Source organism: Heptranchias perlo, chromosome 17 (assembly GCF_035084215.1).
Source record: "Heptranchias perlo isolate sHepPer1 chromosome 17, sHepPer1.hap1, whole genome shotgun sequence".
Lineage (NCBI taxonomy): Eukaryota > Metazoa > Chordata > Chondrichthyes > Hexanchiformes > Hexanchidae > Heptranchias > Heptranchias perlo.
In genome coordinates this window covers 5,004,635-5,030,995 of record NC_090341.1, presented here as the reverse complement: position 1 = coordinate 5,030,995, position 26,361 = coordinate 5,004,635, and the positions used below count along the sequence as shown (strand labels likewise).

At 45.7% G+C, this 26,361-nt stretch overlaps 1 protein-coding gene across 2 annotated transcripts in view; it reads left to right on the top strand.

Annotated features, from left to right (window-relative positions):
• Positions 1-1,439: 1,439 nt before the first annotated feature.
• LOC137334001 (monoglyceride lipase-like) overlaps positions 1,440-26,361 on the top strand; it is a 61,290-nt gene continuing 36,368 nt past the window's right edge. The window contains exons 1-3 of one of the 2 annotated variants that reach the window (XM_067998393.1): positions 1,440-1,628; positions 1,887-2,027; positions 13,075-13,181. In XM_067998393.1, coding sequence (XP_067854494.1) covers positions 1,903-2,027; positions 13,075-13,181 — 232 coding nt within the window. In that variant the 5' untranslated portion in view covers positions 1,440-1,628; positions 1,887-1,902. The other variant, XM_067998392.1, reaches the window with a different exon arrangement.

Genomic DNA, 26,361 nt, shown 5'->3' with positions numbered 1-26,361 from the left:
GGTTATAACTGAAAAGTAATCCCATCTTTTCCCTTTGCAGGTGTTGACTGACCTGCTGTGTATTTCCAACAAATTCTGTTTTTGTTTTGCGTGCAATTCTGTGGCTGCTATTTTAGTGAAGTAGTGAGTTAAGGTTGTGGAAAGAGAAATTTTATCTGGAGTGGTAGCACTCTCGTCTTTGAGTTAGGAAGGTTGTGGGTTCAAATCTCACTCTAGAGACTTTAGCACAAGATCTGAGCTGACACTCCAGTACTGAGGGAGTGCTACACTGTCCTTCAGATGAGACATTAAGCCAATGTCCCATCTGCCCTCTCAGGGGATGTAAAAGATCCCATGACACTATTTTAAAGAACAGGAGGCGCTCTCCCTGGTGTCTGGGCCAATATTTATCACTAAAACAGATAATCTGGTCATTATCACATTGCTTTTTGTGGGATCTTGCTGTGCACAAATTGGCTGCTGTGTTTCCTACATTACAGTGACTACATTTCAAACATACTTTGGCTGTAAAACACTTTGGGACACCCTAAGATTGTGAAAAGTGCCGTATAAACATATGAACATACAAAATTGACGGGCAGGAAAAGACAAGCTGGTTCATCAAGCCTGCCCCACACTCATGATGGTTGGAGCATCGCGACCAGATACTTCCCGACCCCTGCAGCCATGTAACCTCCTGGGAGAGAAGAGAAACCCAGGGCCAATAAGAGAAAAAATACTCTGGAAACTTCCTTTCCCACCCCCTCAGGCTACTGAAACCAGTCCAGGAGATCACATGGACCATGTGTTAAATGCAAAGTCTTTCTTTAGAAGGTTGCGAGATCAGCTAGCCCATTACTCTGCATTAGGCCACATCACAAAACTGGCTTCCATCTGCTCATAGCTTTGAAGGTGGAGTATGTTTTGTGTAATACAGTGTTGCCCAATAGAAACCGCTGACTAGTTACAGCTGTGGCTACCGCAACACCGTTTTAGCCACATGCATTAATTTTACTAGAAAACGCCTCACACACAATACAGGTAAATGCACTTCACACCTGGATATTTACTTAACAAACATCTACCACCGTTCAGTGACCAAGGAAATAAAGCAGTCACAATGATCAAAAAAATAACCACTCTGCTTGTGTCTTACCACTTTACGAATAAAAAGATTAATGTTCACATTCATATCCTGTGTGAACAGGAGTATTGAAATCACATGCCCAAGACAGTGTTTATTATTACTCATTTTTTAAATTTACTAATCAGAAATGCAATCAGTCACATCCGGATTCCCAATTAGCCACATGTGTCTAGTGGACAATAGTGGTGTTGTGGTTAATATATCCTTATTTATTCATGGACATGGGAAGAGAGCTGGCGTTTTACATGGGTACAAAGGGCTTCCTCCTCCTTGCGCCCGGGTCTGTCCCTCCCTCCCTCCCTCTTTGAAACAAAATACTAAATTAGCAAAGGAGACAGCATCAGGACACCGCCAGAGGCAGTCGATCTGGTTTCATAGTTTACAACTTGAGTGAGAGAGAAGGAAGTGTAAAAAAAATCTTATCAGCCTTTTAGGGGGTTTGTTGTCAAGTGCAATCTGAAGCGAGGGAGAAGCGACAAAGCGAAAGCGTTCTGATACCGATGTAAGAGTTTCCGTGTGTTCTGTGATTGTTTCGCGGTCCGTTACGTGTATTCATTTAAGGTCTGTGCTGTGTTCTATTTCCAATTCAAACGTCTTCTGTACCGGTTCTTGTGCACATGGATTGAGATGTGTCACTGTACCGGAGAGTCATTATTATGGCTACAAAGTTTATTTTTCTTAATACTTCCAAAAAAAAATCCAACAAATACGTAACTTGTTGACTTGTTTTGTCTCTCCTTTTTAATATGTGTGCTACAAGTTGCTGTTGCGCTGCAATGCTGCAGGGTGGAAGAGATCCTATGACTCCTCAAGGCTTGTTTTACAAGGATCTGCCGCACTTTATCAACGCAGATGGGAATTACCTGTTCTGCAGGTATTGGGAACCTCCAACACCGCCCAGGTTAGCTTTACCTTAATGTTAATATTTTATATCTATCTATCTATATATATAAGCGCTTTTGGTTCTGACTTAGCTTAATGTCACTTGGTTGTTGAGTGTGTTTTTCATATGATGAATTGTGCAGGTGCCTTGACCCTTGATCAGACTGGGGCGCAGCATTCTCAGGTGCCAGGCGATGCTGCATGTCCCTACAAGAGACTCCTTTTTAAACCGCCTCCTTTTAATTAATAACAGGCTATATATATACTGCCCAGCCATTCCCGGATGTGATTTTTAAAAAAAATCTTGTTTGTTCAGGAATTTCCAGGACTAACTTTAAAGCAGCGCCTGCGCGTGTTTTTTTTTGTGCAAAGTTATGAGAAGATTATTTATTTCCTCCCGTGTAAACTGAGAATGGCTGACAGGCAAATCCCGTTTATCCGATTAAGAGTGTCAGGGATTGAGCATAAACCTCGCTGCACTCCAAGCGCGACACGGTAGGAGAATCAATAAGAAGGATAAAAGATTCACGCCTCTCGTTATATACAGTCAGATATTTCAGGGTAATCAAATTACTTTGTACAAACGGTGCGAGTGCGAGGTATATGGTTGCAAAATGATTCTCCCTCTTCCTCAAGTTTTCACCACTGTAACCATCTGCATCTGCATAGTCCCTGCAAAAAAGAGTTTGCATTTATATAACGCCCATTACGACCTCAGGACGTCCCAAAGCCAATGAAGTATTTTTGAGGGGTTTTGATAGAGTAGATAGGCAGAAACCATTTCCACTGGCAGGAGGGTGGTTAGTAACCAAAGGACACAGGTTTAAGGTAATTGGCAAAAGAACCAGGGGGCAAATGAGAATTTTTTTTCTGCAGTGAGTTGTTATGATCTGGAATTTACTGCCTGAAAGGATGGTAGAAGCACATTCAGTAGTGACTTTCAAAAGGGAATTGGATAAATACTGGAAAAGGAAAAAATTGCAGGGCTTTGGGGAAAGAGCAGGGGGTATGGGACCAATAGGTTAGCTCTTTCAAAGAGTTGGCACAGGTACGATGGGCCGAGCGGCCTCCTTCTGTGCTATATGATTCTATGATCCCAATGTTTGTGCACATGCACTTTCTAGCAGACGTCACTGATTAGTGAGCAGGATCTGGTTGATTGCCCTCCCCCTCCCTAACCCAGTGATGTTGATGCCAACTGAAGCGTTCCCATCCTGGCTGAGGAGAGCTAATTCAGCACAGACTAGGGATCAAAGCTAGGACCTTCTTGATTTGTGTGGCTTAGTGCCCTGTCAGTTAAGGCATTTATCAACTGAGTAATCAAGAGTGACGATGACTGTTTACCATCAATGAAGAAAAAAAGTATGTGCATTTATGTAGCACCTTTCACAACCTCAGGATGTCCCAAAGCGCTTTACCAGCCAATAAAGTACTTTTGATGTGTAGTTACTGTTGTACTGTAGGAAACATGGCAGCCAATTTGCACACTGCAAGCTCCCAGAAACAGCAATGAGGTAATGACCAGATAATCTGTATTAGTGATATTGGTTGAGGGATAACTGTTAGTCAGGACACCTGCTGTTCTTCAGCATAGTGCCATGGGATCAAGAGGGATAAATATTGGCCAGAACACAGGGGAGAACTCCACTGATCTTCTTCAAAATAGGTCATGGGACATTTTATATCCACCTGGGAGGGCAGACGGGGCCTCGGTTTAACATCTCATCCAAAAGACAACACCTCCAACAGTGCAGCGCTCCCTCAATACTTACTGTCAGCCTAGATTTTGCGCTATAGTCTCTCGAGTGGGACTTGAACCCACAACCTTTTGGCGCCGAGGTGAGAGTGCTACCAACAGAGCCACACCTGACTCTTGTCTTCTTCCACTCTTGTTATGATGTCAGAGTAGGATTGTGGGTTTTTTTCGGGGCCAGTTCGTACCAGCACTGCTGTTCCCAGAAATGAGGTGTTCCTGGGAGATACAACTTTAAAGGATGTAATGCGATGTTCCCTCCTTCACAGTAAAGAATGCAGTGAGACGATCTAGCAGTTGCTGCAAGATTTTTCAGGCAGTTCAAGAATGCCACGTTGGGACATAAAATATGTGAGAGTGGGAAGGCCAATAGTGTGCTATGTCAAGCATTTTCTGAAGGGAACTGGACAGGGAGGAATGTTGAGTTTCCGTGACCTGGAAGGGGAGAAAAATTTCATACTTCTTAAAATTATTATTTTAGAAAAGAACTCACCTCCAAACTTTCTTGATGGCTCTTGGGTAATTTCCCAGGGATGGTGCACTGGTGGCTGGAGGCTTGGCCTTTGGCCGTGGATATTGTGAGATCATGGGTAATGCACCTAGGAGATGCAGGCAATGCTCTCCAACATAGCATGTACTCCAAAAGTTGGCCCTACTGTCTCTGAGCCTTCTAGACCAGGAAATCCTTGGGTTTCAACCAGGACTTGGGGAAAGGAAAATAAGGAAAGAGCTTGCATTTCTATAGCACCTTTTATGACCTCAGGATGTCCCAAAGCACTTTACGGCCAATGAAATACTTTTGAATTGTAGTTACAATTGTAATGTTGGAAACGCAGCAGCCAATTTGCACACAGCAAGCTCCCATGAACAGCAATGAGATAAATGACCAGATAATCTGTTTTAATTATGTTGATTGAGGAATAAATGTTGGCCAGGACACCGGGGAGAACTTGCCCGCTCTTCTTTGAAATCTTTTATGTCTACCTCAGAGGGCAGATGGAACCTTATAGCATATATAGTCTCCACCATTAATACCATCCACGCTTACCATGGGCAGCCACCTATATCTGGCAATAGCACTAACCATTTGCCATTACCATAGGAGTCAATTACAAAGACGCTGCCTTTAATGCGAGAGAGGGGGTGGGGGGAGAGAGGGGGGTGGGGGGAGAGAAGAGAGGGGTGGGGGGAGAGAGGCGGGGATGTGGGGGGGGAGGGGGCGGTGGTGAGGGAGATTGGTGAATGAGGAGGCACATGTTTGGCCAGAAGTGACCTACTGTAATTGAGTGAAATAAAAGCAAAATACAGCGGATGCTGGAAATTTGAAATAAAAACAGACAATGCTGGAAACACTCAGCAAGTCAGGCAGCATCTGTGGAGAGAGAAACAGAGTTAACGTTTCGGGTCGATGACCTTTCGTCAGAACTGGAAGAAGTTAAGACCTAACAGTTTTTAAGCAAGTACAGAACCAGGGAAAGTGGGGAAGGGAGGAACCACCAAAAAGGAAGGTCTGTGATAGGGTAGGAGTGATTAAATGACAAAAGGGATGATGGTGGTAATGGGACCAGTAAAGAAACAACCTTCCAGGCTCGACATTGATTTCAACAACTTCAGATCATAACCACTGCTCCCATTTTTTTGGACTGCAGGTGCTGGTAATGGTTCTGCTGTTGCCATTTACAGCTACTCTAGACCCATCTTTTGTTTCTTTACAGTTTCTGATTTTATTACTGTAATTCAGTGTCAGCTCTTGTATCAGGGCAAGGAAATTACAACAAGTTGTATTGGTACAGCATCTAACATGGCCCAAGTAGAAATAAGCGAGGAAGCAGGAAGGGTGAGATTAAGAGGTAGCTAAGGAGAGGCCATAAGACGACAATAGCAAGGTCGAAGGCCGGCATGAACACTGTAGAATCACAGGCTACCAGTTATTAGGTGAAACATTTAGACTAAAAGAAACCCTTAAAGACTTAGAAAAAGTTCAATTTGACGACAAGCCAAAATTTAAACACTTGAAGAAGTTGCTGACTGTGGCTGCATTGTAGGCTGGCTCGTCAAGATTGAATGCGGGCATTGAAATTCAGAAGATTTTGATCGATGACTGGCTTCTGCTTAGAATGACAATGCAGGAGCAACGAACAAAGTCTGAAAAGTAGTTGGGCAAGGAGCTCAAGAAACAGCCGCTTATTTTAATATGAAAATATACCGACAGGAGTTATGCAAATGTCTTTCAAAAAATGAACTGGAAGACCAAGAACATTGTGTAACAATTCTTTATCACCTGTTCAAATCAGAGATGCAGTTCTGTTACATTCTCTCTGATCTCCATGTTCTGGGGAATATGTTATAACCTTATACACGGATATTCCTCTTGTCATTTTGATTTAAATTAAATTGTATTATAGCTTTTATAATTTTATTTATACTGGCCCTTTAACTTCCTTGTAACCAACTGTACAAGTCTCACCCCTATTAAACTTCAAAAGTGTTAAAAAAGAGAAAATAAACCAGTCATTTCCTGCTGTTTTTTTCTGACCCCCAGGGGCAGGAACCAGAAATTTAGAAACAGTTGCCCATCCCTCAACGTTTAGCTCCAGTGGTCCTCAGGATGTGCCTAGTAAGGCCATTTCCCCACAGTGAGTACATTTTGAGCAATGGCCTTAAGGAGGCAGGGATTGGCATGTTAAACACAGCTTCCTCTTAACAGCTAAACATCATAACCGTGCTCCCCACACTAACCGTGAGCAATGCCAAGGGAAATCAATTAGTTTCGCGATAAATTTGCAGTAACCGTAACACAATAAGTATAATTTTCTAAATTCACCCTCACGGTGGGAGCCTCACATGCCGGGAACACGTGCTGGAAATTCAGGCACGCACTGCATGTGATTTTCCGATCATTTGAATTAATGGAATTTCTGATACGTGCTCCTGGTTTGGTAAGGCTTTCCGCCGGGAACACTAAAATTACTCCTAATCAATAATCACTGGCAGCATAAACAATGACCTCAAACAGAATGAAACCGCCTCTATAAAATCTGTAACAGCCAAAGTCACAAGAGTGACTAGTACTGAGGATTATTGGGGTGGGGTCAGAGATTCCAGGGTGGGGTTAGAGATGGGGTGGGTTAAATATGGCACAGATCTGAGTGATTGAATGGCCCTGCTTAACAAATTCCACTATAACCACGGTTTCTAATGTCTTGACGATTTTCTGGCCTGTGCACATGAGTAAAGTATGGAAATAATTACACTTTGATGTTTTGATGTGGATTTGTAAATAGGAAAATATGTAGGGCAGCTGGTGTTTAAACACAGGCAATAAACATAGGATAAATATTCTATATATAACATTTGTACCTCTATCACTTGACTTTTATTATGTCTCTTTGGTCTCTTTCTGCAACAATATATTTTCTCTCCTAGTTTCTGTGTCTCATATATCACTGTCTCTTTGTTTCTATCTCTGATGTTTCTTTTTCCTTCTCTTTGCCTCTATCCCTGTTTCTCTTAATCCTTCAATATCTCTGACTATTTTTGTCTCTCGTGTTTGTCTCTGCTTCTTGATGTCTCTTGTGTTTCCCTAATATGCGTGTCTTTCTCTCATGCTCTTTGCCTCTCTCTGTCTCTCCTGCTTTTCTCTGTCTCTGATTCTCTCATGTCTGTTTCTCATGTTTCTTTCTGACCCTCCTATGTATTTCCCTGTCCCTTTCTCTCTAGCCCTGAGTCCCTCTGTCTGTTTCTCTGTCCCTTTCTGTGTTCCTCTCACTGTTTTTCTCCCTCTGCCCTTTCCCTCCTTCCCCTGGTTCATCTGCCTTAAAATAGTGGGGTTGCAATTTGGGATCCGATGAGGTTCCCATTCCCTGCCTCGAGCTAAACAACAAGAACCAGGGTGACTGAGAATTTCTGGAGCGTTTATAGTGATCCTATTATGAATTTTCATTGAAAAGAATTTGTCCTAATTCGTGCCACATTGTTTCAACTCTCATCATCTTCAAAACCTCCTCGAAACGTAGCTGTTCAGCCACCTTCCCTAACTCTTCCCCCAACTCCCGCTTGGTATTCAGTTGTCCTTCCCCCACAGTGCAAACCACCTTGTGTCATTTTACTACTTGAAAGGTGCTACTATCAGTACAAGTTGTTGATCATGTATATCTCTTACCAACAGAGAAACATTGTAAAACGCCCCCTCTTTAGCAAGCTCCTTGCTACAAGGTATATTTTTTGGACAGCTACCAAGAAAGCCTTATAATGCACCTGTACATATTATGTACTGAGATGTGTCAGCACGTAATCTAGGCCGGCACTGAGGGAGCACTGCACTGTCGCAGGGGCAGTGCTGAGGGAGCGCCGCACTGTCGCAGGGGCAATGCTGAGGGAGCGCCGCACTGTCGCAGGGGCAGTGCTGAGGGAACGCCGCACTGTCGCAGGGGCAGTGCTGAGGGAGCGCCGCACTGTCGGAGGGGCAGTGCTGAGGGAGCGCCGCACTGTCGGAGGGGCAGTGCTGAGGCAGCGCCGCACTGTCGGAGGGGCAGTGCTGAGGCAGCGCCGCACTGTCGCAGGGGCAGTGCTGAGGCAGCGCCGCACTGTCGCAGGGGCAGTGCTGAGGGAGCGCCGCACTGTCGGAGGGGCAGTGCTGAGGCAGCGCCGCACTGTCGGAGGGGCAGTGCTGAGGGAGCGCCGCACTGTCGGAGGGGCAGTGCTGAGGGAGCGCCGCACTGTCGGAGGGGCAGTGCTGAGGGAGCGCCGCACTGTCGGAGGGGCAGTGCTGAGGCAGCGCCGCACTGTCGGAGGGGCAGTGCTGAGGCAGCGCCGCACTGTCGCAGGGGCAGTGCTGAGGGAGCGCCGCACTGTCGCAGGGGCAGTGCTGAGGGAGCGCCGCACTGTCGGAGGGGCAGTGCTGAGGCAGCGCCGCACTGTCGGAGGGGCAGTGCTGAGGCAGCGCCGCACTGTCGGAGGGGCAGTGCTGAGGCAGCGCCGCACCATCGGAGGTGCTGTCTTTCAGATGAGATGTTAAACTGAGTCTGCCCTCTCGGGTGGATGTAAAAGATCCCACGGTACTATTTCGAAGAAGAGCAGGGGAGTTCTCCCTGGAGTCCTGGCCAATATTTATCCCCCAACCAACATCACTAAAAACAGATTATCTGGTCATTATCTCATTGCTGTTTGTGGGATCTTGCTGTGCGCAAATTGGCTGCCGTGTTTCCTACATTACGACAGTGACTACACTTCAAAGGTAATTCACTGACTGTGAAGTGGTTTGGGATGTCGTGAGGTTGTTAAAGGCGCTGTATAAATGCAAATTCTTTCTTTCAATATTGTACTTTACAAGCACTCAGCATTAGTTTGCATTCATTTGTTTAGTAATCTGCAATATACAACGCCCTTAACAACCTGGATGGCAGCCAAATCTAGCTACTGTATTGTTTCTTTTCCTTCCTTTTCTCTGCCAATTTGAGTCCCTTTCCCTCCCCCTCCCTTCTCTCCTGAAGCTATTAACTCCATGCTGAGATGTGCCTCCCACGGGCCCGTTACCCTCCCATACTTTGCCCGAGTGACCTTTCCAGACCCGCGGATTGTGTCCACGTGCACACGCCATCCAGCTGGTGTCCCTGGGCAGAGATTAGGAGATCTGGTAGACTTTCCCCTCTCTGCCCCAGGGATTGGGAGACCAAATGCAGCGCACCTCGCCCAGCACAGACTGGGGATCTGTATTGCTTAGTTACTCACTTATAAAACCAGCTAAGGCCTTGTTATGGGGTGGGGGGGGAAAGAGAGGAGAGAGAGAGAGAGGGGCTAGGGCCAATGTATTCTACTAGATTGCCTCCAAATACAGATAGCAAGAGTTTCTATCGTTATATAAAAAGAAAAAGGGTGGCTAAGGCAAACGTAGGTCCCCTAGAGGATGAGACCGGGAAATTAATGGTGGGAAACATGGAGATGGCAAAAATGCTGAACAAATATTTTGTTTCAGTCTTTACGGTAGAGGACACTAAGAATATCCCAACACTGGACAAACAGGGGGCTCTAGGGGGGGAGGAACTAAATACGATTAAAATCACTAAGGAATTTGTACTTAGTAAATTAATGGGACTCAAAGCGGATAAATCCCCTGGACCTGATGGCTTACATCCTAGGTTCTTGAGGGAAGTGGCAGTGGGGATTGTGGATGCTTTGGTAATAATTTTCCAAAATTCTCCGGACTCGGCAAAGGTCCCGGCAGATTGGAAAACTGCTAATGTAACACCCTTATTTAAAAAGGGTAGTAGGCAGAAGGCTGGAAATTATAGACCAGTTAGCCTAACATCTGTGGTGGGTAAAATTTTGGAGTCTATTATTAAGGAGACAGTAGCAGAACATTTGGACAAGCATAATTTAATAGGACAAAGTCAGCATGGCTTTACGAAGGGGAAGTCATGTCTGACAAATTTGCTTGAGTTCTTTGAGGACATAACGTACAGGGTGGATAAAGGGGAACCAGTGGACGTAGTGTATTTAGACTTCCAGAAGGCATTCGACAAGGTGCCACATAAAAGATTATTGCTCAAGATAAAGAATCACTGGATTGGGGGTAATATTCTGGCATGGGTGGAGGATTGGTTATCTAACAGGAAGCAGAGAGTTGGGATAAATGGTTCATTCTCAGACTGGCAACCAGTAGCCAGTGGTGTTCCGCAGGGGTCGGTGCTGGGTCCCCAACTCTTTACGATCTATATTAACGATTTGGAGGAGGGGACCGAGTGCAACATATCGAAGTTTGCAGATGATACAAAGATGGGAGGGAAAGTAGAAAGTGAGGAGGACATAAAAAACCTGCAGGGGGATATGGACAGGCTGGGTGAGTGGGCGGAGATTTGGCAGATGAAATACAATATTGGAAAATGTGAGGTTATGCACTTTGGCAGGAAAAACCAGAGAGCAAGTTATTTTCTTGATGGCAAGAGACTGGAAAGTACTGCAGTACAAAGGGATCTGGGGGTCCTAGTGCAAGAAAATCAAAAAGTTAGTATGCAGGTGCAGCAGGTGATCAAGAAGGCCAACGGAATGTTGGCGTTTATTGCTAGGGGGATAGAATATAAAAACAGGGAGGTATTGCTGCAGTTATATAAGGTATTGGTGAGACCGCACCTGGAATACTGCATACAGTTTTGGTGTCCATACTTAAGAAAAGACATACTTGCTCTCGAGGCAGTACAAAGAAGGTTCACTCGGTTAATCCCGGGGATGAGGGGGCGGACATATGAGCAGAGGTTGAGTAGATTGGGACTCTACTCATTGGAGTTCAGAAGAATGAGAGGCGATCTTATTGAAACATATAAGATTGTGAAGGGGTTTGATCGGGTGGATGCGGTGAGGATGTTCCCAAGGATGGGTGAAACTAGAACTAGGGGGCATAATCTTAGAATAAGGGGCTGCTCCTTCAAAACTGAGATGAGGGGAAACTTCTTCACTCAGAGGGTGGTAGGTCTGTGGAATTTGCTGCCCCAGGAAGCTGTGGAAGCTACATCATTAAATAAATTTAAAACAGAAATAGACAGTTTCCTAGAAGTGAAGGGAATTAGGGGTTATGGGGAGCGGGCAGGAAATTGGACATGAATTTAGATTTGAGGTTAGGATCAGATCAGCCATGATCTTATTAAATGGCGGAGCAGGCTCGAAGGGCCGATTGGCCTACTCCTGCTCCTATTTCTTATGTTCTTAAGTACTAAGGGGCATAATTTACTTTATTTATTAATTCTAGCGAAAGGTAATGGTGAATATAAAAAGCTGTTCCCCCAATTTAACTTCATGTCTACAATTCACTTAGATTAAGAAACAGTGGAAAATATTGCCCTGTGTTTAAAAAAAACATTGCATCCAAGCACAGCACATCACTCTCATGGTAGTGCCATTGCACAGCCAGACGCTGGGAATCAGAAAAAAAAAACAGACAATGCTGGAAACACTCAGCAGGTCAAGGCAGCATCTGTGGAGAGAGAAGCAGAGTTAACGTTTCAGGTCGATGACCTTTCATAAGATGCTATGATGTACGTGTGTCAACCATGGCTCAGTGGTCGCGCTCTCATTTCTGAGTCAGAAGGTTGTGGAACGCACTGCCTGAAAGGGTAGTGGGAGCAGATTCAATAGTAACTTTCAAAAAGGAATTGGATATACACTTGAAGAGGAAAAATCTGCAGACTGTGGGGAAGTGGGATTAATTGCATTGCTCTTTCAAAGTGCCAGCACAGGCATGATGGGCCGAATGGCCTCCTTCTGTGCTGTATGATTCTAAGAGCTTGGGGGAAGAGGACTGACGAGGGTATAAAGAAACAAAGGATCAAGGAACTCTTTGATTTCCACTCCACCATCCATAAGAGTTGCGATTAATTCCCAAGGCTCATTCATGCTGCCTTTACAAAGAAAATGGGGGAAACATAGTGTGAGTGGATTTACTTGGGTCACTCGGAACAGATTCAAACTGCCCCGTGACTCTGCAGTGGTGGAAGGAGAGAGAAATGCAGAGGATACCTAGCACAGCCCATACATGGGTGGAGCTCGACCTGAGGTAGGAAGTCAGGACAGCACGATCTGCGTGAGGCGCCATTTCCTGCCACCATCTCCTCAAACGCAGGAAAATTGGTAAAGCTGTTTATCACCATCAGACTGGGTGCGAATGAATGCAGAGAATTCCTGGACAGATAATCACCAGCTGAGTACATCACAACTTGCATTTTTATTGTGCCTATTAACGTAACAAAACGTCCCAAGGCGCTTAACAGGAGCATTATCAGACAAAATTTGACACTGAGCCACATGAGATATTAGGACAGGTAAGTTTGGTCGAAGTGGTAGGTTTTAGGGAGTGTCTTAATGGAGGAGAGAGAGGTAGAAAGGCGGAGAGGTTTGGAGAGCTAATTCCAGAGTTTGGGACCGAGACAGCTGAAGGCACTGCCGCCAATGGTGGAGCGAAGGAATTTGGGGATGTACAAGAGGCAAGTATTGAAGAAACGCAGTGTTCTTGGAGAGTTGTAGGGCTGGAGGCGATTAGAGATAGGGAGGGGCGAGGCCATCGAGGGGTTTGAACACGAGGATGAGAATTTTAAATGCGATGCGTTGCTGGGACAGGAGCCAATGTTAGTCAGGGGTGATAGGCGAACGGGACTTGGAATAGTTGAGTCTGATGGTAACAAAAGCATGGATGAGGGTTTCAGCATCAGATGGGTTGAGACTGGCGATATTAGAGATGGAATCTGAGTTTAACGCGCCCCATTTTACGTTGAAGGTGATGGTTGCAGTTCTGCTGCTCAATTCTTCTTTTGCCTAATTCTTCCAGGGGTCTAGTGATGATAGTACACGGTGCAGGAGAACACAGCGGCCGCTACTCAGAAGTTGCTACGATGCTCGTGAAGCATTCCCTGTTTGTATTTACACATGATCACAGTAAGTACTGTCTGCCTGCTCTTAACGCTGGTACAGCAGTCCATCAGGAAAGTATTTATATGCAGCACCAACTTTTGATGGTAGTGACTGCAGTACACCAGACAATCGCTCAAATATATTTACTGTTGATTTCACCTTCTTCCTCAACCAAAAACTCCTCAGCTCACACTTTACCTGAATTGATCTGTCACAAAACATTGAATGGATCGCTAACAAAACATGGAATGGATCTTTCATATAAACCTACACTAGATCCCTCACAGAACTTGTTATAGCAACACAGGTACAAGGGTAGGTTCATCCCATCGAACCTGCTCCACCATTATTTTTAGCCATGGCAACTCTATCGTTTTAATCCAATTTGACTGCCTTCTCCCCATGTTCCTTACTGCCCAGGTAAATATCTATCTCCCTCTTAAATACCTCAATTGACCTCACATCCGTAGCCTTCTGGGGCTGTGTGTTCCACATCCTCTCAACCAGCCTAACACAGTTCCAGGACTACCTCTCTTTTTACTATTGAGAATCCTAAGCAAAGGCCCGTGGCATAGGGACTCCACTCAGGATGAAAAGAACAGCGCGGAAAAGAGCAACAACAACAACTTGCATTTATATAACGTCCCAAAGCACTTCACAGGAGCGATTATCAAACTAAGGAGATAGTAGGACAGGTAACCAAAAGCTTGGTCAAAGAGATAGGTTTTAAGGAGCGTTTTGAAGGAGGAGAGAGAGGTTTAGGGAGGGAATTCCAGAGCTTAGGGCCTAGGCAGTTGAAGGCACGGCCTCCAATGGTGGAGCGAAGAAAATCGGGGATGTGTAAGAGGCCAGAATTGGAGGAGTGCAGAGATCTCGGAGGGTTGTAGAGCTGGAGGAGGTTACAGAGATAGGGAGGGGCGAGGCCACGGAGGGATTTGAAAACAAGTTGAGAATTTTAAAATCAAGGCATTGCTGGACCGGGAGCCAGTGCAGGTCAAGTAATAAAGCAGGAAGTAAGATTTTAAAATCCTGTGGGTTATAGGAGGAAGAGAGGACAGAGGGAGGTGAGGAGTGTCAGGGTGTTGACGTGTTAGGCAAGAATGAGTTGGGGTAGGAGATGGAGGGATAGGTCTTGATTTCAACCTAGTCAGGATGCAGAAAGGACAGAAAGAAAGAAAATAAGCAAATTACATCCTCGGGATACTCCAAAGAAAATCAGAACTAATGAGTTACTTTTGAAGTTTAATAACTGTTGTTATGTAGGCAAACGTGGCAGCCAATTCGCAGACACCTTGGCCCCACAAACAGCAAATGAGATGAATGACCAGCTAATCTGTTTCTGGTGGTGTTGGTTGAGGGAGGAATGTTGGCCCGCACACTGGGGAAAACCCCCTGCTCTTTGAGTAGGACCATGGGGTCTTTTATCCACATGAGTAGGCAGACGGGGTTTGATGTCTCATCTCCAACAATGCAGCACCTACCACAGCACAGCCCTGACATGTGGGGTTAGAGCATGTGCTCAAGCCCTGGAGTGGGGCTCAAACCTACAATCCTGACCCAAAGCTGAGAGTGCTGCCAACTGAGGCATGATGACACCTAGAGTGTGTCAGGTAGCACATTTGGAGCTTAGGAGAAATAGGAGGACATTACAATGCAGAAGCAACTCTAGTGATATTGATAAAATACAAAGATAGGTACATAAAGTTCCCAAACTTTCTAAGATATTCTTTATCCCTTTTCTATTTCTCACTCTCTTCACGCGGCACAGCCAGACAAAAAGCCAGACAACAAACTGATCACAGGTGCTGCCAATGCCCATCCTCACCAGCTACTCGGAGGTGCAGCCCAGGGTTGCACCTCCTTGATGATCCTTCCTCTGGAGAAGTGCCTCTCCACAGAGTGACGGCTGAGATTGGTAACTTAAGAACCAACTTCACTTGACCCACCCTGCGGGTTATGATCAGGTGCCCACTTTATACCCTGCTCGATTTTACACTCCATTGGAGCTTAAAATTGGGTGGAGCTTAAAATTGGGTGGAGCGTAAAATCAGCTGGAGTGTAAAACTCAGACCCAAACCTACCCCGTTTCCCCGTTCCTGTGAGTGGGTTAGGTTAAAATTGGGGCTTTAGTATGTGGATGATTGTGAGGACCACGAATCAGTTCTACAACTTGTAGACCCCTCACTTTAACATGCATTTTAACATCAGGTTCACTTTACAGTGCGTTTCCCCTGTGGTCTGTGTAATAAAATCATGAAACCATTTATAAAGTACACTTTACATTTCACTAGGACACAGAGGGAATTTCCCCTGCACGGTGTTTCATAAACTGATGTCTTACAAATGTGCATCGAGCGTGTAGGCTAGAGTGTATGTTCACTGAGGGCAAGAGTAGATTGGGGTCAATCTTTCACGAGGCTCAGAGCTGTGGAGAGGGCAGGCAGCTGGGGACCTGCAGATTCAGGAAAGTAACAGAGTGCCTTGGCTGCCTGTGAAGGGTATTGGCTACATGCTGATGGAGGCCAGATGAGTTACAGCAAGCCTCTGTGTGAAGGTGTCAGCCTGCACAGTCGTAGCACAATTGCCTCAGAGTCAGAAGGTTGTGAGCACATAATCCAGCCTGATACTCTAGCGCAGTACTGAGGGAGTGCTGCACTGTTGGAGGTGTCGTCTTTTGGATGGGACATTAAACGGAGGCCCCGTCTGCCCCCCCCTAGGTGGATGTAAAATTTCCCATGACACTACTTCGAAGAAGATCAGTAGAGTTCTCCCTGGTGTCCTGGGCCAATATTTATCCCTCAACCAACATCACTAAAGCAGATTATCCGATCATTATCACATTGCTGTTTGTGGGACCTTGCTGCGTGGAAATTGGCTGCCACGTTTCCTACATTACAACAGTGATTACACTTATGAAGTACTTCATTGGCTGCAAAGCGCTTTGGGACGTCCTGAGGTTGTGAAAGGCACTATATAAATGCAAGTCTTTCTTTCTTTGTGAAATGCCTGGATGCACCATTCCAGTTTCTAGGACTCCAGTGCCATTCCAAGATGCAGAGTGAGGTCAGAGGCTATTCTTACTCTCCCACATGTGGTTTCCTGATTGCTTTCAGACAGATATTTTGGCCTGGGGCTGCAGAAAAACATTCTAGACGCTTCCGGAAATGACCAGTTAAAATGTTAAGTCAGACTTACTTAGTGGAAAATTATAGAAAAATCTATTTACATCAAATACCATCAAGCCCTTCTGTTCATAGAATGAGCATTGATCTGTTTCTAACTCGTGCAGTGAGATTTTAAGGAGCGACCACACCAAGTCTCGTTCACCCATCACCCCTGTGCTTACTGACTTTCATTGGGTCCCAGTTCCCCCAAAGCCTCCTATTTAAATGTTTATCCTCCTATTCAAATCCCTCCATGGCCTCGCCTCTCCCTCTCACTGTCACTCCTTCCAGCCCTACAGCCCTCTGAGAACTCTGCATTTCTCAAAGTCTGGCATCTTGCACATCCCCCATTGCCTTTGTCCTACCATTGGCGATCATGCCTTCAGCCATCTAGACCCTAAACCTCCCTCCCTAAACCTCTATGTCTCTCCACATCTTTCTCCTGCTTTAAGACCCTCCTTAAAACCTACCTCCTTGACCAAGCTTTGAGTCAACCTTCCTAATATCTTTCCCTACATTAAAGGCACTACATTAATGCAAGATGATGAAGATGATGAGTTAACAATCCACAGTTTAGTGTTGTGATGCACAATGATGTGGAATAGCTCAAAGACCATAATGGTAGCAGTTCGTATCAGCAACATAAGACAAGACTGTTGACTGTAAAATTTCACCAGGGGCTCTGGTGTTGGCTCCAATGAGTAGCCGTACAGACCAGGATGGGCTGTTGGGCTGCCTTGCTGATCCCAGCCTGGTCGGCTGCAATTGGCCTCAGTGGGATGTAGATGAGAAAATAAGCCTGGATTCCTGCTGCATGAGGGGAGGTTTGGTCTTAGCTGGGATGTGCATTTTTTCATAGACTTGGGTTACAAGAAAGAAAAATGTTTCCACAGACACATCTATGTAAACACCGGGGAAGATCCGTAATGTGTGACACTCGCAGAGTAGACCCTGGATACATCTTGGATATACTCAGAGGGGAAGTATATCTGACTGAATTGGCCCATAGTCCCTTTTTAGGAAGAGGCTGTTCTTTTATAGATCAAAGGTCCACAGTGCAGGACACTAGCAAGGTTGAGAAGAGTCATGGAGGAAACTATCAAGAGATGCTGATTAGGTGATGCCAGCTTGGGTTTTTGAAAGCCTTTTGATTAGAGGAGGAAGTGTTGATTGTTGGAGGAAAGAGGGACTGAGGGAGGTGAGGAGTTCCACTGTTTTGAGGCCCCAGGAAAGGATGGGTTAGGATAGGTGATGGTTCGATGACTTGAAAACAGTTAAGGTGAAAGAAAAATGTCAAAGCAAAGGAGAAAAGAATCCTCAAATAGAAGTAGTGGACCTAATTTGCCACGTTAAAAAGTTCGCAAGAAAGAACTGGGAAATTCCGTGTATAAAGTGACATTCATGAGATTGTACTGAATGCGGAGAGACTAAAGAAGCTGAGGGTGTTCTCCTTAGAGCAGAGAGCAATTAGTCTCACTCACCCACTCTTTCTCCATAACCCTGTAAATCTTTCCTTTTCAAGTATATAGCTAATTCCCTTTTGAAAGTTACAATTGAATCTGCTTCCACCGCCCTTTCAGGCAGCGTGTTCCAGATCATAACAATCCGTTGTGTAAAAAAAACTGTTTCCTCATCTCCTCTCTGCTTGCTTTGCCAATTATTTTAAATCTGTGTCCTCTGGTCACCGACACTCCTGCCAGTGGAAACAGTTTCTCCCTATTTACTCCATCAAAACCCCTTGTAATTTTGAGCACCTCTATTAAATCTCCCCTTAACCATCTCTGCTATAAGGAGAACAATCTCAGCTTTTCTAGTCTCTCCACATAACTGAAGTCCCTCATCGCTGGTTATCATTCTGGTAAATCTCCTCTGCACCCTCTCCATGGTTTCTCAGAAGCAGTTTAATAACGCGTTGCTGCCTGAACTGTAGCATGTTAGGGAGTAGTGCATGTAGCTTAATTAGAATGGGGTCATTTATATAACGTATTATCACACCCCGCAAGAACAGAATGTGGTGAGGGGCTATATAAATGCAAGTTCTTTCTTTAGCTGGGGCAAACATTGGATGTACCCATTCTCTGCCTTCAAGATTCCACAAGCAGAAATGAGATGAGTGATTAATTCATCGGTGATTTTTAGGGTGTTGGTTGAGGGAGGAATGTTGGCCAGGACACTGCTCAGATAGCACATTCCAATGGAATGTTGGCTTTTATTGCTAGGGGGATAGAATATAAAAACAGGGAGGTATTGCTGCAGTTATATAAGGTATTGGTGACACCGCACCTGGAATACTGCATACAGTTTTGGTGTCCATACTTAAGAAAAGACATACTTGCTCTCGAGGCAGTACAAAGAAGGTTCACTCGGTTAATCCTGGGGATGAGGGGGTGGACATATGAGGAGAGGTTGAGTAGATTGGGACTCTACTCATTGGAGTTCAGAAGAATGAGAGGCGATCTTATTGAAATATATAAGATTGTGAAGGGGCTTGATCGGGTGGATGCGGTAAGGATGTTCCCAAGGATGGGTGAAACTAGAACTAGGGGGCATAATCTTAGAATAAGGGGCTGCTCTTTCAAAACTGAGATGAGGAGAAACTTCTTCACTCAGAGGGTGGTAGGTCTGTGGAATTTGCTGCCCCAGGAAGCTGTGGAAGCTACATCATTAAATAAATTTAAAACAGAAATAGACAGTTTCCTAGAAGTGAAGGGAATTAGGGGTTATGGGGAGCGGGCAGGAAATTGGACATGAAGCTGAGTTCGGATCGGTCAAGGCCCTGTGGTTGGCGGAGCAGGCCCAGGGGCTGAGTGGCCGGGTCCTGTTCCTACTTCTTGTGTTCTTTAGATTTGAGGTTAGGATCAGAACAGCCATGATCTTATTGAATGGCAGAGCAGGCTCGAGGGGCCGATTGGCCTACTCCTGCTCCTATTTCTTATGTTCTTATGTTCACATAGGACCTTTAACCTAAACCACTAGTACCAGGCTGAACAGGCCTCAGTTTGATGTCTCATCTGAAGGATGGCACCTCCAACAATGCAGCACTGCCTCAGCACTGCATTGCAAAATCAGCCTGCATTATGTGCTCAAGTCTCTGGAGCGGCGCATGATCCCACAGCTATCTGACCTTGAGGGGAGTCGGCTACCAACTGAGCCAAGTTGGCAACACAACTGAGCAATTATCACATAGGAATGTGCCAGTCCTCGGTCTTTGGAGTAAGGAGCTAAAGTAGAGTCATAGAATAATACGGCAGAGAAGGAGGCTATTCGGCCCATCGTGCCTGTGAAAGAGCTATCCAATTAGTCCCACTCCCCCGCACTTTCCCCATATCTCTGTAAATTTTTTCTTTTCAAGTATTTATCCAATTCCCTATTGAATCTGCTTCCACCACTCTTTCAGGCAGTGCATTCCAGATTATAACAACTTGCTGCGTTAAAAAAATTTCTTCTCACCTCCCGTGTGGTTTTTTTTGCATTTTTATTAAAATTCAAATATCTCTTTTTGTTTGAAATGGAAAAAGACTGCTCATGTGGAAGGTGTCTTTTCTTAAAAAAATCTGAACTGTTTGTTACATTTTCTGTAGACAACAGTGTTTCCACAAAGTAAAAAGAAAAGATTCTGTTCTGAGTTTAATCTTTTCCAGGGCCCCACTCGTTTCAGGTTAAACAAAAGGGCTTTCTACACAGCTCGATTAGTTTCTACTTTGGCACTTGTATTTTTTGCCTCAGTAACATTCCCCTCCCGCTTGCCAACTTGTACATAAGTTTCACAGAAGCACAGTTCCAGGTTAGTGATGGTTCGGAGCACAGGGTCCAAACGAATTCATCCCTTTTAGCAAAAGGCCTCTGAAATCGCGCTGCAGTTTATTTTCCAACTTGCCCGCCCCTCATAGAATCATACAGCACAGGAGGCCATTTGGCCCATTGTATCCGTGCCGGCTCATTGAAGGAGCTATCCAATTAGTCCCACTCCCCCGTTCTTTCCCCATAGCCCTGCAAATTTTTCCATTTCAAGTATTTATCCAATTCTGAAAGTCACTATTGAATCTCCTTCCACCACCCTTTCAGGCAGGGCATTCCAGATCATAACAACTCGCTGCGTAAAAAACATTTCTCCTCATCTCTTATTACTAGAATGATTCCAGGGATGAGGGACTTTAGTTACGTGGATAGACTGGAGAAGCTGGGGTTGTTCTTCTTGGAACAGAGACGGTTGCGAGGAGATTTGATAGACGTGTTCAAAATCATGAAGGGTCCAGACAGAGTAGATAGAGAGAAACTGTTCCCATCGGCGGAAGGGTCAAGAACCGGAGGACATAGATTTAAGGTGATTGGCAAAAGAACCAAAGGTGACATGAGGAAAAACTTTTTTACACAGCGAGTGGTTAGAATCTGGAATGCACTGCCCGAGGGGGTGGTGGAGGCAGATTCAATCATGGCCTTCAAAAGGGAACTGGATAAGTAGAACCATAGAAAAGATACAGCACAGAAGGGGACCATTTGGCCCATCATGTCCGCGCTGGCTCGAAGAACAACCAGGTGCCCATTCTAATCCCAACTTCCAGCACCCGGTCCGTAGCCCTGCAGCTTACAGCACTTTAGGTGCAGGTCCAGGTACTTTTTAAAAAGAGTTGAGGGTCCCTGCCTCTACCACCAATTCAGGCAGCGAATTCCATACACCCACCACCCTCTGGGTAAAAAAGTTTTTCCTCATGTCCCCTCTAATCCTTCCGCCAATCAGCTTAAATCTATGTCCTCTACTTCTTGAACTCTCCGCTAGGGGAAACAGATACTTCCTGTCTACTCTACCTGGGCCCCTCATAATTTTGTACACCTCAGTCAAGTCTCCCCTCAGCCTCCTCTGCTCCAAGGAAAACAACCCCAGCCGATCCAATCTCTCCTCGTAGCTGCAATTTTCAAGCCCTGGCAACATTCTTGTAAATCTTCTCTGCACTGTCTCCAGAGCAATTACATCCTTCCTGTAATGTGACCAGAACTGCGCACAATACTCCAGCTGTGGCCTTACCAGTGTTTTACACAGTTCCATCATTACATCCCTGCTTTTGTATTCTATACCTCGGCTAATAACGGAGAGCGTTCCGTATGCCTTCTTCACAATCTTATCTACCTGTACTGCCACCTTCAGGGACCTGTGCACATGCACTCCAAGGTCTCTCACTTCCTCCACCCCTCTCAATATTTTCCCGTTTACTGCGTATTCCATTTTACTCTTTGCCCTCCCTAAGTGCTATACCTCACACTTCTCTGGGTTGAACTCCATTTGCCACTTTTCCGCCCACTCCACCAACCCATTGATATCTTCTTGGAGTCTTCACTATCAACTACACAGCCAATTTTTGTGACGTCTGCAAATTTGCCAATCATGCCCCCTACATTCAAGTCCAAATCATTAATATATACCACAAACAGCAAGGGACCCAACACTGAGCCCTGTGGCACACCACTGGAAACGGATTTCCATTTGCAAAGGAAAAAGTTTGCAGGGCTACGGAGATAGGACGGGGGAGTGGGACTAGCCGGATTGCTCTTGCATAGAGCCGGTGTGGACTCCTTGGGCCAAATGGTCTCCTTCCATGCTGTAACCTTTCTATAATTCTATGATCTCCCACTCCTAAAGAAAGGAAAGGATTTGCATTGATTTAGTGCCTTTCACGACCTCAGGACATCCAGTTTTTAATATTGCGCTAAAACCCACTGGTACTGGCAGTAACTCCCAAGCAACGGGTCTTCTCTGGCGGGTGGCCTGAACGAATCAAAGGGAGTTCACCACGGGGTTCCCGCTGGCTGAGCGTGGGGAGTGGACACCACCAAACTCTGGGTCTTTGCACGCTGCAAAAAGCAACTGCTGAAGGTGCTGATCCTTGCCCGGGTTCTGTTCTTTGGGTATGAGTCTAGACATGTGAGTGATGTCAGGCAATCGACTGTGTCGGGCATCGCAGCTAAACCTGATCTCGCCCTCACCTGACAGAAGGAAAGAAAGAAAGAAAGAAAGAAAGAGCTTGCATTTGTATAGCACCTTTCATGACTTCACGTCGTCCCAAAGCACTTTACAGCCAAATTGGTACTTTTTGTTTTGAAGTGTAGTCACTGTTGTACAATGGGATCTTTTACATAGAATCTACAGCACAGAAACAGGCCATTCGGCCCAACAGGTCCATGCCGGTGTTTATGCTCCACGCGAGCCTCCTCCCTCCCTACTTTATCCAAGCCCATCAACATATCCTTCTATTCCTTTCTCCCTCATGTATTTATCGAGCATCCCCTTAAATCCAGCTACGCTATTTGCCTCAACTACTCCTTGTGGTAGCGAGTTCCACATTCTCACCACTCTCTGGGTAAAGAAGTTTCTCCTGAATTCCCTATTGGATTTATTAGTGACTATCTTATATTTACCCTGGGCCACCTTGCAAGTGGAAACATAGGGAACATAGGAACAGGAGTAGGCCATTCAGTCCCTTGTGCCTGCTCCGCCATTTGATAAGATCATGGCTGATCTGTGATCTAACTCCATATACCTGCCTTTGGCCCATATCCCTTGTGGAAACATGTTCTCTACATTTACCCTATCAAACCCTTTCATAATCTTGAAAACCTCTATCAGGTCACCCCTCAGTCTTCTCTTTTCTAGAGAAAAGAACCTCAGCCTGTTCAGTCTTTCCTGACAGTTATAACTTCTAAGTTCTGGTATCATCCTAGTAAATCTTTTTTGCACCTTCTCCAGTGCCTTTATATCCTTTTTGTAACATGGAGACCAGAACTGTGCACAGTACTCCAAGTGTGATCTAACCAAGGTTTTATACATGTTTAGCATAACTTCCCTGTTTTTCAATTCTATCCCTCTAGAAATGAACCCCAGTGCTTTGTTTGCTTTTTTTATGTCCTTATTAACCTGCATCGCTACTTTTAGTGATTTGTGTCCTGCTCCTGTACCCCATTTAGACTCTTATTATCCAAGCAGTGTGTGGCCTCCTTATTCTTTCTACCAAAATGCATCACTTCACACTTATCTATATTGAAATTCATTTGCCAATTACACACCCAGTCTGCAAGTTTATGAATGTTTTACTGTATTTTGTCACAGTCCTCCTCAGTATTAACTATACTCCCCAATTTGATGTCATCCCCAAATTTTGAAATTGTACTTCTGATTCCTGAGTCCAAATCATTTATGTAAATAGTGAACAACAGTGGTCCCAGCACTGATCCCTGTGGAACACCACTTCCCACCGTTTGCCAGTCTGAGTAACTCCCTACTCTCTGGTTTTCTGTTTTGTAGCCAGTTTGCTATCTATTCTGCTACTTGTCCTGACTCCACATGCTCTGACATTAATCATGAGTCTACTAAGTGGCACCTCATTGAAGGCCTTCTTTTACGTCTACAGGAGAGAGCAGATAGAGCCTCGGTTTAATGTCTCATCTGAAAGACAGCACCTCTGACAGTGCAGCACTCCCTCAGTACTGCACTAGAGTGTCAGCCTAGATTTTGTGCTCTAGTCTCTGGAGTGGGGACTTGAACCCACAACCTTCTGACACAGTGGTGAGAGTGAGCCACGGCTGACACCCTGTATATTTATAGGTCTGTGGCAGTGTCCTTTTATCATTGGGTTATTTCCGTAACGAAAGGCATTTTTACGTGGACATGTCGTTAGTCTGACTCACAACCCCCGAGCAGGAGGACTGGTGGACCGGCTTTTAATCTGGCTCCTACCTGTCGACCTGTCTGGCTTGGGCTACTCTACCAGGAGTTATACTCCCACCAGCATAGGTGTCAGGGTCATTGGAGCACGAAAGCCTTCCCACCATGTCAAGATGCAGTCCCGAGGGAAGGAGTGCGGTACAGGCCCAACCTGAGACCATCCTGGTCTGTGCAGCTCAGTTCCACGATGCTATTGCTTCAATATAAAATCCCAGTTCTTTCAGATACCTGAACTCGATCTGCATAACCTGGGCTCTTGAAACAGGATATCTAAAGACCTGTGTGAATTTCTGTAAGATCTATCCACGTGAAGCATTCTCATTTTAATAAGGGCTAAACAAGGCCAACAGCATCAAATGTAAAACTTAATTAGATGCATTCAGTGTTGTTTACCAGACTGGGGATGAAACATTCAAAAGTGAATTGGACATATGTTTGAAAAGGAGAAATAAATAATATACTTGAAAAAGAAAAAAGTTGCAGAGCTATAGGGAAAGAGTGGGCCTGATTGAATAGTGCTTTTAAAGAGCCGGAACAAGCACGATGGGCCGAATGGGGCTGTAAGATTCTTTACTGAGAGTGGTGAGAATGTGGAGCTCACTACCACATGGAGTAGTTGAGGCGAATAGCATAGATTAATTTAAGGGGCATCTAGGTAAGTACACAAGGGAGAAAGGAATAGAAGGATATCCTGATAGGGTGAGATGAAGTAGGGTGGGAGGAGGCTCGTGTGGAGCACAAACACCGGCATAGACCTGTTGGGCCGAACGGCCTGTTTCTGTGCTTTAGATTCGATGTAATGTAATCTATGTAAAGATACTATGATACGGTCAGTGGGGTTTGGTACAACGTTACAGGTGAAGTAGCCATTAAACCACTGAATGTGCTTTTCAATTAATTTTTAAAAAAACAATGCAATTAAACTGCTAAATTTCTACAACATTCTACCCCTGATTTTAACCCAGCCGGGCGGGTAGTTAAAATGGCGGTTGGTGTTCACACCATGTTCCTGCCCGCACCCCCGCCCCCGCCCCGCAAACCCCATTTTAGGTGGCGGGATTCCGGCAGGGTGGAGGTCCCCCGCCCTCGGCGGAGGCTGAATCGAAATGGGAAAGTCGCGGCCCAACGACGTCATCGGCGCTGGGATTTTACCTGCGGGGATTGGCAGGTCTGCACGTTGTCGATCCCACCAGCAAAGCCCTGGCGGCAATCGGCATCGGGCCTGAAGAGGCCCAGGTAAGGACCTTGACGTTTTCTTAAGGCTCCTTGTGGTTCAGGAGGAGCAGGGGTGTTTCTCCTCCCCCAACAAGGAACCCTTGGGCCTCCTCTCCCCTCCCCAGGCTTTCGTTGCCCCCAGCTCCAGCTGGGTTTGACCTGGTTCCCCCCCCCTTTATTCTCCTCGCCGGGAGGCTGATCTCTTGGGAGCTTGGCGACGCTGGCCTCCAGGGGGATCCATTTCCCGCTTTCTCCCGCCAGCTCTTGCATTGACAACAACAACTTGCATTTCTATAGTGCCTTTAACGTAGAACAATGTCCCAAAACGCTTCATAGGAGTGTTATCTGACAATAATTGACACCAAGCCAAGGAAGGAGGTATTAGGACAGGTGACTAAAAACTTGGTCAAAGAGGTAGCTTTTAAGGAGGGTCTTAAAGGAGGTGAGGTGGAGATGCAGAAAGTTTTAGGGAGGGAATTCAAGAACTTAGGGCCGAGACGGCTGAAGGCACGGCCGTCAACTGTGGGGCGAAGGGAGTGGGGGATGCAGAAGAGGCCAGAATTGGAGGAACACGCAGCTCTCTGAGGGTTGTAGGGCTGGAGGAGGTTACAGAGATGTGGGGGAGCGTACGGGCGCCATGGAGGGATTTTAACGCAAGGGATGAGAACATTAAAATCGAGGCGATGCTGGACCGGGAGCCAGTGTAGGTCAGCGAGCACAGGGGGTGACAGATGAGCAGGACTTTGTGTGGGTTAGAATATGGGCGGTAGAGTTTACGATGAGCTCAAGTTTATGGAGGGTGGAAGATGGGAGGCAGGGCAGGAGAGCTTTGGAATAGCGTGGTCTGGAGGCAACAAAAGCATAGATGAGGGTTTCAGCCAGGAGAAAGAGCGGAGAAATGTAGTGGCCTGGGAGTTAAAATGGCCTGGTCTGCTTGCCGAGGAATCCATGGGGTATTCCTTCCCGTCCCCCGGGGGCGGACATATGAGGAGAGGTTGAGTAGATTGGGACTCTACTCATTGGAGTTCAGAAGAATGAGAGGCGATCTTATTGAAACATATAAGATTGTGAAGGGGCTTGATCGGGGAGATGCGGTAAGGATGTTCCCAAG